At 49.2% G+C, this 14,634-nt stretch overlaps 6 protein-coding genes across 6 annotated transcripts; 2 read left to right on the forward strand and 4 right to left on the reverse strand.

Annotated features, from left to right (window-relative positions):
- Positions 1-885: 885 nt before the first annotated feature.
- Positions 886-1,891, reverse strand: BO88DRAFT_407584 (uncharacterized protein). The gene is made up of 2 exons (XM_025707473.1): positions 1,734-1,891; positions 886-1,667 (listed from the first exon to the last, which is right to left on the reverse strand). Exons 1-2 carry the CDS (start codon positions 1,852-1,854, stop codon positions 958-960), a joined length of 831 nt encoding a protein of 276 aa, XP_025559185.1. The 5' UTR covers positions 1,855-1,891; the 3' UTR covers positions 886-957.
- A 2,498-nt stretch (positions 1,892-4,389) lies between these two features.
- On the forward strand, positions 4,390-5,189 carry BO88DRAFT_138783 (uncharacterized protein). Its single transcript, XM_025701438.1, has 2 exons — positions 4,390-4,503; positions 4,554-5,189. Exons 1-2 carry the CDS (start codon positions 4,434-4,436, stop codon positions 4,997-4,999), a joined length of 516 nt encoding a protein of 171 aa, XP_025559186.1. The 5' UTR covers positions 4,390-4,433; the 3' UTR covers positions 5,000-5,189.
- A 469-nt stretch (positions 5,190-5,658) lies between these two features.
- Positions 5,659-6,823, forward strand: BO88DRAFT_407585 (uncharacterized protein). Its single transcript, XM_025707474.1, has one exon. The coding sequence runs from the start codon at positions 5,743-5,745 to the stop codon at positions 6,430-6,432; it is 690 nt and encodes a 229-aa protein (XP_025559187.1). The 5' UTR covers positions 5,659-5,742; the 3' UTR covers positions 6,433-6,823.
- Positions 6,505-8,423, reverse strand: BO88DRAFT_457094 (MFS general substrate transporter; the record flags this gene model as incomplete). Its single annotated transcript, XM_025710970.1, has 8 exons — positions 6,505-6,803; positions 6,849-7,115; positions 7,153-7,162; positions 7,211-7,705; positions 7,785-7,838; positions 7,890-8,070; positions 8,123-8,202; positions 8,265-8,423. 8 exons carry the CDS (start codon positions 8,421-8,423, stop codon positions 6,505-6,507), a joined length of 1,545 nt encoding a protein of 514 aa, XP_025559188.1.
- A 707-nt stretch (positions 8,424-9,130) lies between these two features.
- On the reverse strand, positions 9,131-10,275 carry BO88DRAFT_372316 (uncharacterized protein; the record flags this gene model as incomplete). The annotated part of the gene is made up of 1 exon (XM_025704235.1): positions 9,131-10,275. The coding sequence occupies one exon, from the start codon at positions 10,273-10,275 to the stop codon at positions 9,154-9,156; it is 1,122 nt and encodes a 373-aa protein (XP_025559189.1). The 3' UTR covers positions 9,131-9,153.
- A 488-nt stretch (positions 10,276-10,763) lies between these two features.
- On the reverse strand, positions 10,764-14,003 carry BO88DRAFT_372320 (Zn(II)2Cys6 transcription factor). The gene is made up of 3 exons (XM_025704236.1): positions 12,279-14,003; positions 11,269-12,224; positions 10,764-11,219 (listed from the first exon to the last, which is right to left on the reverse strand). The coding sequence occupies exons 1-3, from the start codon at positions 13,813-13,815 to the stop codon at positions 11,133-11,135; spliced, it is 2,580 nt and encodes an 859-aa protein (XP_025559190.1). The 5' UTR covers positions 13,816-14,003; the 3' UTR covers positions 10,764-11,132.
- Positions 14,004-14,634: the final 631 nt, after the last annotated feature.

Raw genomic sequence — 14,634 nt, forward strand, 5'->3', positions numbered from 1 at the left:
CAAACTGACCTGTGGGTATCTTCTGCAGCACACTATTCCCAATAATCTGGGGCGCCTGGTTCCAAGCCCCACAATGCAACGGTGCCGTGATACCTTCACATCCAGGGATATTGCGAGGATGTAATCCTGGGGATGTGTCTCAGAGTTATTGACTTCAGTCGCCTCCTTGGATGACTGATGAATCTCTGAAATCGCCCCGATCTATCCGTCGCTTTGCTCACCACCCAACCATCTAACATCTGATGACATGAATTCTAAGTTTACATTGTTGATATCGTTTGACACATTCCTCTGATTTGAGTTTAAAATCCGTGGATCCACGGATCGCTCTGGATGCCGGATGGAACCGATCTCTTTCATCCCCGGGCTGATCGGTCATTCCAGGGGCAGGGAGGAATGTGTCCATGACGCCACCAGGACCTGTCCCAGTGTGGCTGACCCGGTGCAGATAGGAGTAGAAGTACGACGTACCTTTAGCGATACGACTCCGCAGCATGCGCTGAAGCAGCTGAACGAGCTCATCTCAGTGACCGCTCCAGCGGTGAGCAACACAGCTGACTTCAAGCAGATGCCCCGCGGGCATTTAGCAAACCAGAACAATTTCTACTAATGCGGAATTGATAAGCAAGGGCTATGTACCTCCTGATCGATCTGCGACCTATAAAAAGATCATTATACGGTCGGAAAAGCCAGGATGACAGATCCCTTGCTCGATCAGGCATCTGCCTGTTTCTGGAACAGTCGGCAAGAGCATCTAGGACTACTTATGGCCTACTAGGACCTCATACGAAATTATAAGAAACAGGCAATGCGCATACATCTTGATTTCTTTACGATGGACTGATATCTGCGACTGCAGTACAGTGATACATCGGTTGATAATTCCATCTCTTCGACTAATACCTCACGGTATATGTTGCATTATTGCATTGGTACATACGGCTTAGCACGAGCACCTCAATCCAGATAATCTGATACAGGAAAACGAAAATCCCCGATAGCTTTCGATCGGATTATCAAAGATGAAATGCCAATCCCTTTCTCCTGCAGATATTGATCATCATTTTCCGACGTTGCAGCCCGAATGCGAAGAACTCCGGAGAAATTCAAGGAACCCGGCGCTCTCAGCTCGAACTCCGCTTCGGTAGTGGACAAGCGCGGGGATGCTCCCACTATGCACGTATAAAGGGCCACATAGGATTGCAGTCTATCTTTAGGCACGAGCAGCTCGATGCCCGCAATTCCTGTTGCGCCTGACGGGTGATCAACGACAGAAGACTGATCATACGGGACGCGCAGAACCCTGTCCGTGACATCATGGCAGAAGAAGGGTGCATCTGTGCGGCCTCGAGGATGGAGATCTGGCGTAGGCGATTGCGTGTCGGAATAACGTGCCTTCAGTAGCTTCCAACGAATATCAACCCCACTCGGTGTCTGACGTCCTCCGTCGATCGGCTGCGAGTACGTCACCCCCAGGCTATCATCAGAGATGGTATCCAGCGCTTTGACTATACGGTCATGGTTATCTTCGGCCGAGACGGGTGCCAAAGAAGTAAGCGCAAAATCGCCCGGTCGGTCCCTCCAATCTTCAGGTTTGTTTATCCAGTTAAGGAGTTCCAGATAAGTTCCGTCGGGGAAGATGATTAGTTTGTTGCGACTCAGACCACCTGCCGGGTATAAGCATGTGCAAAAGATCTTATCCGATAGTCAACAAGGGCCAATTGATATCTTACCCGCATGAGTGCCACCCTCAATGATGGTAAAGTGATCAGTCAACCATTTGGACGGTGACTCGAATTCTTCCTTGCTGAACTGGAGAAGCAGGTGGTCGAGGTACACTTTTTGTGAAGACATGACTCGATGATTTGCTCTATATTGGATGATCGACTTGATTGATACGGTGATTGATTTCAAGGATTCAAGAATGAAAGGTAGAACTGGATCGTCGGCGGTGGCATGCGGGGTTCTTGCGCACGCCATGATCCCCGCACATGTTGCATTGATCAATGAGCTTGGTCTAGTAGTTTGGAACATTAGGCTGCTTTGCAATCGCACGCTCTACACTTGATTACATTGAGCCTTGATCGTTACATAACCTGATGATCATACTGTCATCTACATTGGCATATGATATCAAAATGACAGGAATTTGCGCTCGGTCGGGCAATAAGCTGTAGTAATTGGATAGGCTTCAGAAGACAAACATAAGGTGAACAGTGTAAAAGCTCTCTATCATTCGTATCACTCTCATCATTATCATAGTATTATCATCAGAAAAGGAGCATGTAAATGATAGTATGATAAGAGGGCCCTAAATGATATACTTATACTAAGACTTGAGTAAACAATGAAGAAGGTCTTACACATAAAGCTATACAAGACAGCAATATACCATATCTGATAATTGAATCACCCAGGAAAACACAACCTACTACAAGAAATACAAAATGCTCATCATTATCCACTAACTACCCTCATACCTCAATGTAAGCAACTCGCTGGGCGACCATATTCTGCCACCCCAAATCAAAAGCGGTCAAAAAACATACAGATTCCAGGTGAGTGTTCTGGGAACTGGAATGTCTTAAATCCGCTTAAATCCGGGCTTTTCGCAGCGAGGTTCGCTAGGTTCTGCCGCTTTGAGCGGTCAATAGGGCGGTCGGGCAGGTTTCTGCCACTGCTCCTACTATTTACTAGGGGAACGTAGCTGGAGGAGTCTTAGCCAAAGTGGTACTACCGCTTTCGGGGGTCTCTTCTGCAACTTGGAGATGTTATCTTAACTACTAGTATTGGCTGAATATATTTGGTAATTGCAATATTGCTTGTTCGTTGGTAAGTAGTTATGGGCTCCCTAAATTAAATAAGAGGGTCAAGGCACTATCCATTTTCTTACAAACGTTAAGTCATTAGTACCCAGCTACTATAAAGATAGGACTCTACTGAAATGTAATCGATACCCCAACAACCTAGCTCGAGAACTATAGAAACTGACCAAGCAACTTAAGCGATGATCAACATACAACACACGAGAATCTTCTCCCGCTCGTCTCTGTAGTCTCTCTTCAATCAAACTTTGCAATCCGTCCCGCTAAGTATAGCCAAGTTTCATTTAACTTACGGTCCGGTTCGCGGTGCCGATCACGGAGAGCATTACTAGATTTGAGTAATGGATTTATGTTTTTGCTTGTTTCTATTTTGTTCTTGTGTTGGAGTGAAGGATTATAGCTTATGTTACTTCTTCACGGGCAGAAGTAGTAAAGCCATTGCCATGTTGCTACGGCCATGCTTATCCATTAGGAATCTACTTAAATGGACTAGAACATTGATATGTGTCTATCCAATCCACACTGGCTATAAAATCTACCTTTAACTGTATAATATACAGCATAAGAATTTATGTACCTGTTTCTAAAGTTTTCCTATGCTCCAGACCGGGTATAACTGCCACTATGTGGGCACGGACATATACCAAATACGTTAGGTATGTCCGGTTGCTCGGTTCTAGATTCATAAATAATATTGAGAATAGAAAGATAAGCTCACTGCCTGCAATGATTTTATGTGAGTGTTTCAGATGAGGAAAACCCTGCACCGGTAGAATTGGGGATTGGTCTGAGGGTCCAGGGACTGGATATAAGGTTATCCGGTAGTCGGGATCTTAGACTGGGAGGTATCAGTTTAGAAACATGGTGGGGATGTATAAAAGTTAGATAGTAGGTGTATATGGTTTTCGAAACAGTAGTCAGGCTAAGTTACTATTGCTGATGTTACTGTGGAAAGTTCTTCTTAGGGACTGCTCTGAAATATGTTTAGCTTCCTGGTAAGCGACGCATCACAATGCCTGCTTATCAAAACGTCGACTCATAGTAAACTCAGTATACCAGAGCCTGATCGACAACTAAAACGCTAAGCTTCATGATCGACGAACGCTGCCGGCCCGAGAAGCCGAGGAACATTGCATGGGCACCGTACCTGGACCCAATTTTGGGGCAGTCCCGGAGAAGAGCGAGGCTAGATTGAGCAGAGATGAAACTGCTAGTCGTTACATATTTGCTAAGACTTTAAATAAGTAGAAAATTCTCGACTGGTTTATTCAATGCTGATACCATTCTATTCAATATTCTGCAGACTTGATGCGAGGTTGAAACACGGCAGGGCCGATACACCAAGCCCATAATTTGGTAGATGCAAAGTTTATTCAGTCTAGACCAAGATACCACGAGGGTATCCGTATGAGAATACCGGATGAAGCTTACCTGAGTAGTTGAAAACTGGACTTTTGAGGCCGATGATGCTCCGAATATGCATGTCAAAAGATATAAAAGGGACATTGAAGCCCGGCTATCGACTCATCAGCAACACCAAACCTTAAATCACAAAACCCGCTCACCTCAATCCTTCAATAGGCTCTTCAGCTCTTATTGTCCTCCCAAATGAAGTTCTCTACAGCTCTTTCTACCTTGCTGGTAGCCGGCCTGGTTGTCGCTGCTCCTCCTGCTCCACGTATGTTCTGCAACAATCTGACATAGTTACCCTCATGCTTACACCCTCAGGCCCTACTGATATCCAACCTCACCACCACCCCAACCCTCCTCCTAACGCCCCTCTTCCCAAACCGCACGACAACAACAAACGTGACGAGCCAGAGCCTCCTAAGGATGAGCTTACACCCGACGCTCCCGGGCCTGCGAATGATCCCCAGCCCCATGATCAGCCCAAGCCCATCCCTCAACCTCCTAAGGATGCGCCCCTTCCCAACAACCCTCAGCCCCCACAGAAGCGCGATGATGGACCGAAGCCTCCTAAGAATGAGCCCAAGCCTCAACAAAAGCCGAAGCCTCAGCCGAAGCCTCAGCAAAAGCCTCAACAAAAGCCTCAGCCAAAGCCTCAGCCCAAGCCTCAACAAAAGCCTCAGCCGAAGCCTCAGCAAAAGCCTCAGCCAAAGCCCCAGCCTAAGCCTCTCGATGACAAGCCGCAGGATCCGCCGAGACCTAACTAGGTGATGTGAGATGGTGCTGTTGGAGTAGTTATTGGTCAGTGGATGAGTGTATGCTTGCTTGAAGGAAAAGATGCTCCCGTTGTGGTTTTTATGGGTAGATAAAAGTTAAGCAGATAAAATAATGAGCAAAAGCTTTCTTCTTCGATATATGCAGTTTTATTCAGGATTTATACCTTGGGTTCGTAATGCGTGCTGGGAAGGGAGTAGTTTTTGTCTGCTATGTAGAGAATATAAGGATAATTATTGATAAAGTGGAATGTACGAGCTTACTTATGAGAAACAGTGCTTGGCAGCTTTTAAGATAGCATTTCAGACTTGTGTAGTATAGACATAGACAGGAGTTGTATAGATCTGTTAGCGACTTTGTAGTATGCAGGAATTGTGGATAGAGCCGACGACCTAATTTGGTGCCAAATCAGCCGATAAAAAGTGGGTGTTCAACTTAACAAGACACATTAATTTGAATAAAATATTGTACTATACATCATCAATGAAAACTTTCAATGAGAGATTTCAAAAACATCGAACTTACCCCATTGATGCATTGATGATAGATCAATACTAAATTCATCAACCCAAGACTACTATTAGCTCAGTGGGTCACAATCCACCTCCCGCATCTCCACCCACTCTCATTCTTCCCCTCCATCCCTCCGTCACTCCGTCACCGTCACTCTCCCTCCTCTCTTCACCACACCACCACAACCACCCTACCCACCAACACAACCATACCATGCACCACAATGACAACTCTCAACCTCAACCTCCAAACCCTCTTCACCTCCCTCCCCACCAAGAACTGGACCCTCCTCCGGGTCCTCAAAAGCGCAAATCCGCACGACATTAACGGCAACCTCCACGGCACCGCATCCTTCACCTCTCTTCCTGACACCACCACAACACAAGATCCCCCCGCACCGCAGCGCCAACTCCTCTACACCGAGACGGGCACTCTGCCGCCACACATCGGACATAATCTCCAATGGAAGAAGAGTTATATCTGGAGGTTGAAACCATCTACATCCACAGTTAAGGATGATCTATCCGTCTGGTTTGTGAAAGTGGGTGATGAGGGGGTCGCGGATTATTTGTTTCATGGGATGGAGTTTCTTGATAATGATGAATCTGGGAGTGGTGGGGATGAGGATGGGGAGGAGTTTGTGAGTGCGCCGGTGCCGCCATCTATACCTGGAGGAGAAGGAGGGGGGAAACAGACGGTGGTGGTTACGGCGAGGGGGAATCATCTTTGTATTAATGATATGTATCGGACGGCGTATGCGTTTCGGGTGGTGAAGAAAGAGGATGATGGTGATGGTGGGGATGGTGGGGATGGGATTGGGGAGGTGGTTAGTTGGGCGAGTAGACATGTGGTTAAGGGGCCGAAGAAGGATCAGGATATTGTGAATTATTATACGGTGAGGGAGGGGGTTTAAATTATAGATTATAGATTGTGGATTGGGGAGGTGGGGAAGATGATGTTTGGGTTTCTGCTGGATCTGGTACAGCTACAGCGTGTATATAAAGTCTGGCCGCTTGTCTCCAAGCTTCTCGATCTCCTGTCTCTCCAGTCCTGCTATCCAGTGGTCTCGGTCGCCCCGACGACGTTTCGCGTTCTCCCGGCGGAGGAGAACATACTGTAAGACTGATCCACCAAACAGAAACAGCACCAAATATGCCAGCACCGCCCCGTGACCCGGATAGAACTGAGGCGCGTCTCCGCCGCGGTAGATGTTGGATGACACCACGCCGTTCAGGTTGCCCCAGCCAATGACAATACCTAGCGTGACACCGCGCTTGTACACACCTGTCACCGTTAGCCATGGTTCTCCACTATTATTGAGATGCATACCCTCTGCGTTGTTACTGGCCCAGGAAATCGTGTTCGAGATCGCGGGGTAGATGCCCATGGCGCCCAGGAATACCCCTGCATATCGCGCACCTGCGGAACTGGCCCCAAGAAGCAAGGAGAACCCAGCGATACCGAGGAGTGACACCGCAATGTTGCAGATGCCACGTTGACCGGTCCGATCTGCGATAAAACCGATCGCCACGGTGACGATAGCTGCCGCGGCATAAGGCGGGACACTGAGCAGCTGCGCCTGAATCGCGGTATAGCCTGCGCCGGTTAGATCCCTACCAAATCAGAGGAATACCAAACAAACCCTATTACTGTTAGTACTGCTTACTATACTCGACTTGGAGAGAACATACTAGCTCATTGATAATAGTCGGGGTAAATAGGGAGAATGCATATAGCGGCATGCATGAACCCATGTAAATGATCGCATTGAGATACGTCTTCCAGTCCTTCAGACTGCTCCAGAAATATGTCATCTCAAACTTCTCGTACCCGGCACTGGCTTGCTTGTCAGCCGCCAGACGACGCAGTACACGCTTACGATCCGCCTCGGACAAGAATTTGGCCTGGTCCGGAAAGTCGTAGACCATCCATACGGACAGCACGCCGATGACGATTGTCAGCAGACCCTCAAGAATGAAGATCCAAGACCAGCCCGCCTTGCCTCCGATGCCATCCATCAGGGCGATCGCAGCCGCGAGCAATCCTCCAAATGACCCCGCGAGGGCAGCGGCGGAGAAGAAAATGGCCATGCGCACGCCGAATTCGGATCGTTTGTACCAGCACGACAAGAAGTATCCAACGCCAGGAAAGAGACCGGCTTCCGCCAGGCCAAGGAACCATCGCACCTACTACCGTCAGCAGGGACAATAATTGCGCCGCGCGAATTCCATTTTTCGAAAATCGTGTATGTATGCAGACACTCACCGCCATAATCCCAGAGAAGTTGTGTACGAGTCCCATACAAGTCATGCATATACCCTGTCCTACAATCAGCGCAGATCAACCCGCGTTAGACCTCGTTGTCCATACCCATACTACCATTATAATCGGAATGAACACGCTAGGTCGCCAGCGCTTGAGGAGAACATTGGTGATAGGTTCGAAGATTGCGTATGACACGAAGAAAATGGTCAAAGAGTCGTTGTACTGCGAATTAGTCATATGCAAATCCCCTTGGAGACCAGCAAGCTTGGCATTGCCGACATTCGTTCTATTAAAGCCACATTAATTTCCAAAACGGTGATTGGAGCAATTGTGCATACCTATCCAAGAAAGAAATCAGGTACAGCAAACTCAACCACGGGATGAGCCGCAAATCAAGTTTCCACAGTAATGCACGATCCTGGCAATTGCATTAGTCCAGCTCGATATCCCTGTTGGTGTTGACCAGGGCGGGTTACTCACGATCTTCGCCCTTTCCTCCTCACTCAAGCCTTCATCTGGGTCATCAAGGAAATCCAGGTGCGACTCCTCTGGTGAACCGTGAACCGTAGTGGCCTTTTCGGTATCCACCATACCACGGGAGGAATTGTGTATCGCTGGTTTTTCATCGACCTGCGCCATTGTGATGTCGTGTGGCACTGGGAGAAATGGAGGTTGAGGAGCGAAAAGAAATCACTAGAGAGGAGCAGTGAAGGGAGGAGGGGAGGCACCAGTAGCGTTTTAAAGGGTGGGCTTCCGGCAATTGGTAATCCCATCGTGCTCGTAGCTGCAGCTGAATGACGATGCTCTTCGCGAAGGATCTAGGGTCAAGAAGCGAGGATAAACAGACCGATCAGCGCAAATGGAGCCAATGAGAAACCAATCATGATGATCGCCAAGGGTGTGCGTGAGGACGATTGGCCCGAGATAAACTGGAGGAGGACACCCAAAAGTTAGTCGGGCCCAAACGAAGGGATATTCCCCGCGTTGGAAGTCTGCACAGGATGAAGCAAGGATTGCCGTGTCTGAGTCGGCTATGTGTGTGTTACCACAGAATGCGCTAGCACGGCGATCAAGTTCCCTTCCGAATTCAGCTCGAGTAATGACATCGGAGAAGCTGTGTTGTCTTAAGTAGTGTACCCGCGGATCAATGGCCATGGATGATGCGATGGTTACTGTGGATGGGTCAAAGCCGGGGAGAGCTCGGCTAGGAATGCTGGAGACCCGCCCCCATGCGGGGAAGTTCTAGGCATTGCTTACTTGCTTACCAAGTCCCGGTTACTAAGTTACTAAAAGATCTCCATTAACGCCAGCAATGGAACGATATAAAGGCTAGCTACTGTACAGACGTGCGGAAAGACGAGACCGCTCTTCAATCCCAAATTCCGATTCGGGGTTGTCGCGCCATAGGTCTTGCTGCCAGAAACCGGAGTTTACACTTCTGGAAGCTCGGATGACTCTTCAAAAGCTTATAGGCGGCAGTGGCCACCTTGACTGAGTGAAACCGAGCATAAACATCCCCGAGCATCTGTCCATCCTCGATCCGTTCGAGATGATCCAAGAACGGCGACCGGCCCAAGACCCGACGCATCTCTCCCTTCAAAGTATCCCGCACACCAGATATACAGACACACCGCGTATGACCCTCTTCGAAAACCAGCCGTGCCATACTAGCCGCCATAGGATAAGTTGGAGTCGGGACTAGGGTCACTTTAGCCTGTGTCGCCCCTAGGGCGAGACTACCGCCGGAATGCTTGAGAAAGTCAACAGTATCTGCCTGGGTAACGAAGACGATGAAAGCGGTGTTTGACCCCGTGGTAGATACAGTATCGAGGAAGTGCGCTGAACAGATTTCGCCGGTAATTAGAGGTAAGAGTTGCTGCAGGGTCACATCTGATGGTAGTTTCTCAATAGTGACGGCGCGGTATACATCTCTGTCACCTTCAGCGGGGATATAGCGCAAGCCAAACTGGAACATCCATAGCTCAGTTGGAGATTCCTTGCTGACAATATTCGGGCGGTATAGCAACGCTTCGAGTTCTTCATCCGTAGTCTCAAAAACACTGGATCCTCGGATAGCCCATTTGATTGTACCATCCCACGGCACGAGCACTGGTGGTTTCATGGTGACGAACGGCTGTTTCTTGGCGCACACCGGACGGGTTAACCTTGGAGGTCGAACTTGGGTTATAGTGGTAGTTGAATTCGAACGAGGACTCACTCTCTGGGGTTCCAGCACGGGAATAGACAGATTGTCGACGTGCTGGTCTATGAGCAGGCTCGTTGCTCTCTGTGTAGGCTCCTTTTGAATTGTGATCCGGACAACAGAAGGCGTTTTTATAGGTGACAATGGCTGCAGGCTGGGAACTTTGATGTCATCCAGTCCGCTGTCCAGGAGACTGGAGAGCGGAGCAGTATTCTGAGCACAAGGATTCACTGGAGCCAGCGCGGTCCGCTCCAGCTGCAGACTATTCTTGTCCTTCTTGTGAGCCATGTCTTTCCTCTCGCACGTCTGAAGCATCAGGAATACATAAGATTCTATACGATAGACCACAAAGCAAAGAAACACTATGGTTATAAGTATTAGGACTAGAATGGTCCCCGAGTCACTCTGAGGACCATCCTGGTATGGCTGGGAGGGGCACCCTTCCATTTTGGGAAGTGGCGCTGGTACCTAGTGGGCGTTTGGTGAAGTTCTTCACGTCACAGCTTAGTGGCGTGCTTCGTCACCAGGCAATCTCTCCCTTTGTTAGATGTCAAGGTTATTGATGCGAGACCAAGGAGGTTGTGTTGATTGGAAGAGGTCAGAATATTTATGGCCTTTATAGAGGATATTTCGCAAATCGCTACCGAGATCTGTGGAAGAGGGGATTATGAAGATTAGAAGGGATAAAAGAAATTTTGGCCTCTATATAGTAGTAGGATTCCTAGCGATCGCTACTAAGATATAGTATGCGGAGGTTAGAGTGAGGTGAAATTGGTCTCGCTTCAAGGAAAGGTAGAATCATCTACTAGAGAGAAATCTGAAATCCTTGTGTGGCCATTCGAGCAAAAAGACAAACAATCACTTTTTCTGAGTATACAACGTGCCTCGGGTGGTGGTGGTACTACGACACTTATTATGGGCGGTTGAAAGACCAACGGCTTCTACAAAGACCATCCCTTAACGGCCTCTGATTATGTACATAGTATGTTCAGTCAAGTCAGGCCTGCTGTCTGCGTTCGCTTCATATATAAGATAAACGCAGTCAGCGTGACGCACCCTGCAGGTACAGGTACAATACATGCACTTCACCCAGTAGCAATGGCTCACGAGCAAGAATGATGTACAGAATAACTCTACCTGCCTGGCTACCCTAGAAATTCGCCCTGAGCCAATGCGATCCACGGTAAGTCTTCGGACCAGCATCGCTGCATCAGCGTACGAGCGCTTTGCATCTAGAGACAAAGTCAGACATGTTTACTGCGCGAATAGCTATCGACTCACCTGTTTCATTCCTGTTTTCTCGAGGAAATCGAAACGCTCCTGGATTTCTGCTCGTTGCGCGGCATCTCGAGCTTCAGAGCCCGCAGTAAACAACGGGAACAGAACTCCGACCTCTGCAGACGCACTCTGCCGGATGTCGCCTATTGCCTTGAAAAGCTCTTTTTCGGCCCCCGTAACCGCCTCAGAAAAGGGCGACGCATTTAGCACCCGACGATGGAGGTGCAGTAGCCCTGCATAGCGAAAGGCCCGGTCAGTGGCTAGAAAATCGGTCTTGCTCGGACCGAAGTGCGCTGCATCAGCGTAGGCGTAGGTTTCCAAAGCGCCAAGATCCGCTATCAAGGATTCGGCTTCAAAGACAACACCTGGTGATGGTTCCCAGTCAGGAAGAAAGACTCCGTTCTCGTCGAAACGCTCGTTGTCACACTCATGAGTCAATCTTCCCAGCTGCATTAGAAACAAGCCAGTCTTGGGCGTAAACCCACTGAAGCAGTCAACACAATATTCGCCATGCGTTCCTGCATCAGAGCAGACAGCCAGAACAGATTGATATGCAGACAGTGGTGGTCCACTTTTTCGGCACGACAGAGCGCCCATGAGATCGATGTATCCCAGCCAGCGCGTGAGAAATGCGCCGACACGGTTTCCAGGGTATGACATCTGCTCTTGTCGTGCCAGATACAGATCCCGAGCAAGCTTTAAGTGACTTTGCCATGGGATGGGCACTTCAAACGTGCTGGGAGATATGATTTTCAGAGAAAGAAGCATAATGGCAGTCGCAAGATGACTGTCGGTCACCTTCTCACGGGGATCCTCAAGCGCCAAGCGCAGAGTGGGAAAGACATTGCTCACCCAGTGTGCAATCCGAGTGGCGGGCTCAGGATGGCCCAGATACCGCGCCCGATGACTAGCGGAATATGCCAGCATCAAGTTTAGAAGATTAGAGTCGCCAATTGCCACTAATTAGTTCATGTCAGTAAACGCGCTGAGTAAAGTCCTCTAATGGTACGTACTGGTCGGTAAGACCGAGATGAACGGGTTATTTTCGCAATCATGAGGAACCAGCATGCGACCGGTATGGTTGAGAAAGTGGTGGAAATACATCAGATTGATTGGCGTCTTCACGAGTGACGGTGGCAACGGCGAAAGATACCGCGGTATATTGATTGGTACCGGCGATGCATAGTAGCTACGCTTGTTGCAGTCAGATCCATCGTACTTTGCATTCTCTGTATGCAAACCTTCCGAGTTCGAAGCGGAAGGTCGACTGTCCGAGTTAATCAAATCCAAAGCGTAGTTGATGTCAATGGCGGAATGATCGTCGTTCTTGTTGAGATCGAGATCCGGGCGCCCGCTATCCAACCCGTAATTGTCCGTGACCCTGGTCAGATAAGCTTGCCATCTCTTTTCCGACATGGAAACATCCTCCGGTTCCGATAGGCTCTGGCCTGCCCTGTCAGCAGCATGGGAAACGTATCCTGTGCGAGAATAAGCCCCATCGGATTGGCTATCAGGATGCAGAGGATCGTTCATGATCTTGCTGAAGAAGTTCTCCGTATGGACGGCTGGACCCGCCTGCAGCGCTGGGGCCTCGTGAGCCAATCCTGACGAAAGCAAACTTGCTTCTGCCGACCCTGGCGATGCCGCATTCTGAGTAGAAGATGATGCATGTGAATGGAAGTCCGCATAGATACTCATCACATCCGTAGACGAGGAATAGCTAGAAAACTCGGTACGAGGTTCGGGCATGTGATTGGAGTCGGGCGGGGAATGATGGAGATCCGATGTATGTCGGAGGAACGAGATGGGCCTCGATATCGTGGCAGAGGAAAAGTTAAAAGCCGCGAATGAACCGATGGTCGAGTTCGTATCTGCAGGTGATGGGTATGAGATGGTGTCCAGCGATGAGGGTACAGGCGGGGAGAAAGCGAGCAGGGTCTCGCTCGACGAGGATGTGGCTAAATCGGGGGACAAATCTGGCCATGGGGAGGTCGCTTCTTGATCTTGCGACGCAGCCCCCATGTCTACAGAGGTCTTGCCATTTGTACAGTTGGATTCATTATTTAACTGGCCAAAGGCAGTCGGAGTTTCATGGAGGATATCATGTAATCCTTTAGGACTGGTTGTGGATGTTCCTATTTCCATTCCCCCTGCAAGTCCGACATCCCATAGCAAGTCCCCTGCAGCTTGATCTGGCGCAGTCGTTCCGTCTCGCATGGAAAAGGGTGTGTATGGCTGGACTGGACTCGGGGCATCCGGATGGTATTGGTTCGATGGCGAGAAACTGAAGGTGGCATAGTGACCCGGTGGACTACTGGACTGAGAGCCGGGGGAGTCTACAGAAGATTTTCTCCGTGTCCTCCCGCCCCAATTCAACCTGATGCTATAGTCACATGGTTCATTCTGGCGTCGGCAGTTGAGGCACGACGGTTTCTCCTCTCCACTGCATGAAATCAGCTTCATCGTCAATACCAAAACACAATGACATGGTGCTCTCCGTGAAGAGCAGTTTGAATAGCAAAAAAAGAGATCAGGGTATAAACAAACCATTTCACCTTTCGGGCTTTGCACGGCCTGGAATTTGTTATTTTAAAGATATATACAGAAGGTATTCTGCAAACTCACCAGCAGCCCTTACGGGATCGTCGTTTCGGCTCTGGCGCGCCGGGTCTTCTGGGGCGAGGCATGGAAGTTCACACCCGATCTGGCTGAGGGATTAAATCCGACAAACAGCAATCGCGACCACAGCGATAAATGGTCCGGAATCTGAGATGGTTCCGATCTACCTTGCAGAGTGAGATCGCCATACAGACCGAGACAGCGATCACGATCTAGATAAGAGGCTGAAGAAGGCTTTTTTCCTGCGTGTAGGGCGTTTCACCCAAGACGATAAGAAACGATAATCGACAAGACACCCACACCCGTTGTTCGTACTCATCGGGGTGTGGGGAAGAATCCACGATAATCTATGTGGTTTGACAGCAACCCTACTAGTCGATCGACTCCGTTGTAAATTGAAGTGTAGCCAAGAATTAGAGGGTATAGGGATGACGCTATTGTTGTCCAGGATAAGAAGCAAAAGCCAGCAGAAATTTAGGGACTTTTGGAGTGAAGAAGAAAAGAAAGGGAGGAGTGGAAGTAATCACCGAACCAAGATACATGCTACACGAGACGGGCGGAGAAGACAAGCCAGTCAACAGTCATGAAGCCCACCCGATAACCAGTCAGTGGGGGGGAGACCATCGGCCGTCTCCATCAATCAGACCGGCCTGATAAGCCAAGGCCCAGCTGGTCCGGGCGGCGGGTTTCTCCGGTTCGCGGCGGTCTGTCCAGTTCAGCTACGCCCAGCTTTACCTCGTCAGGCTTAGC

This window comes from Aspergillus vadensis, assembly GCF_003184925.1.
Source record: "Aspergillus vadensis CBS 113365 unplaced genomic scaffold BO88scaffold_25, whole genome shotgun sequence".
Classification (NCBI taxonomy): Eukaryota; Fungi; Ascomycota; class Eurotiomycetes; order Eurotiales; family Aspergillaceae; genus Aspergillus; species Aspergillus vadensis.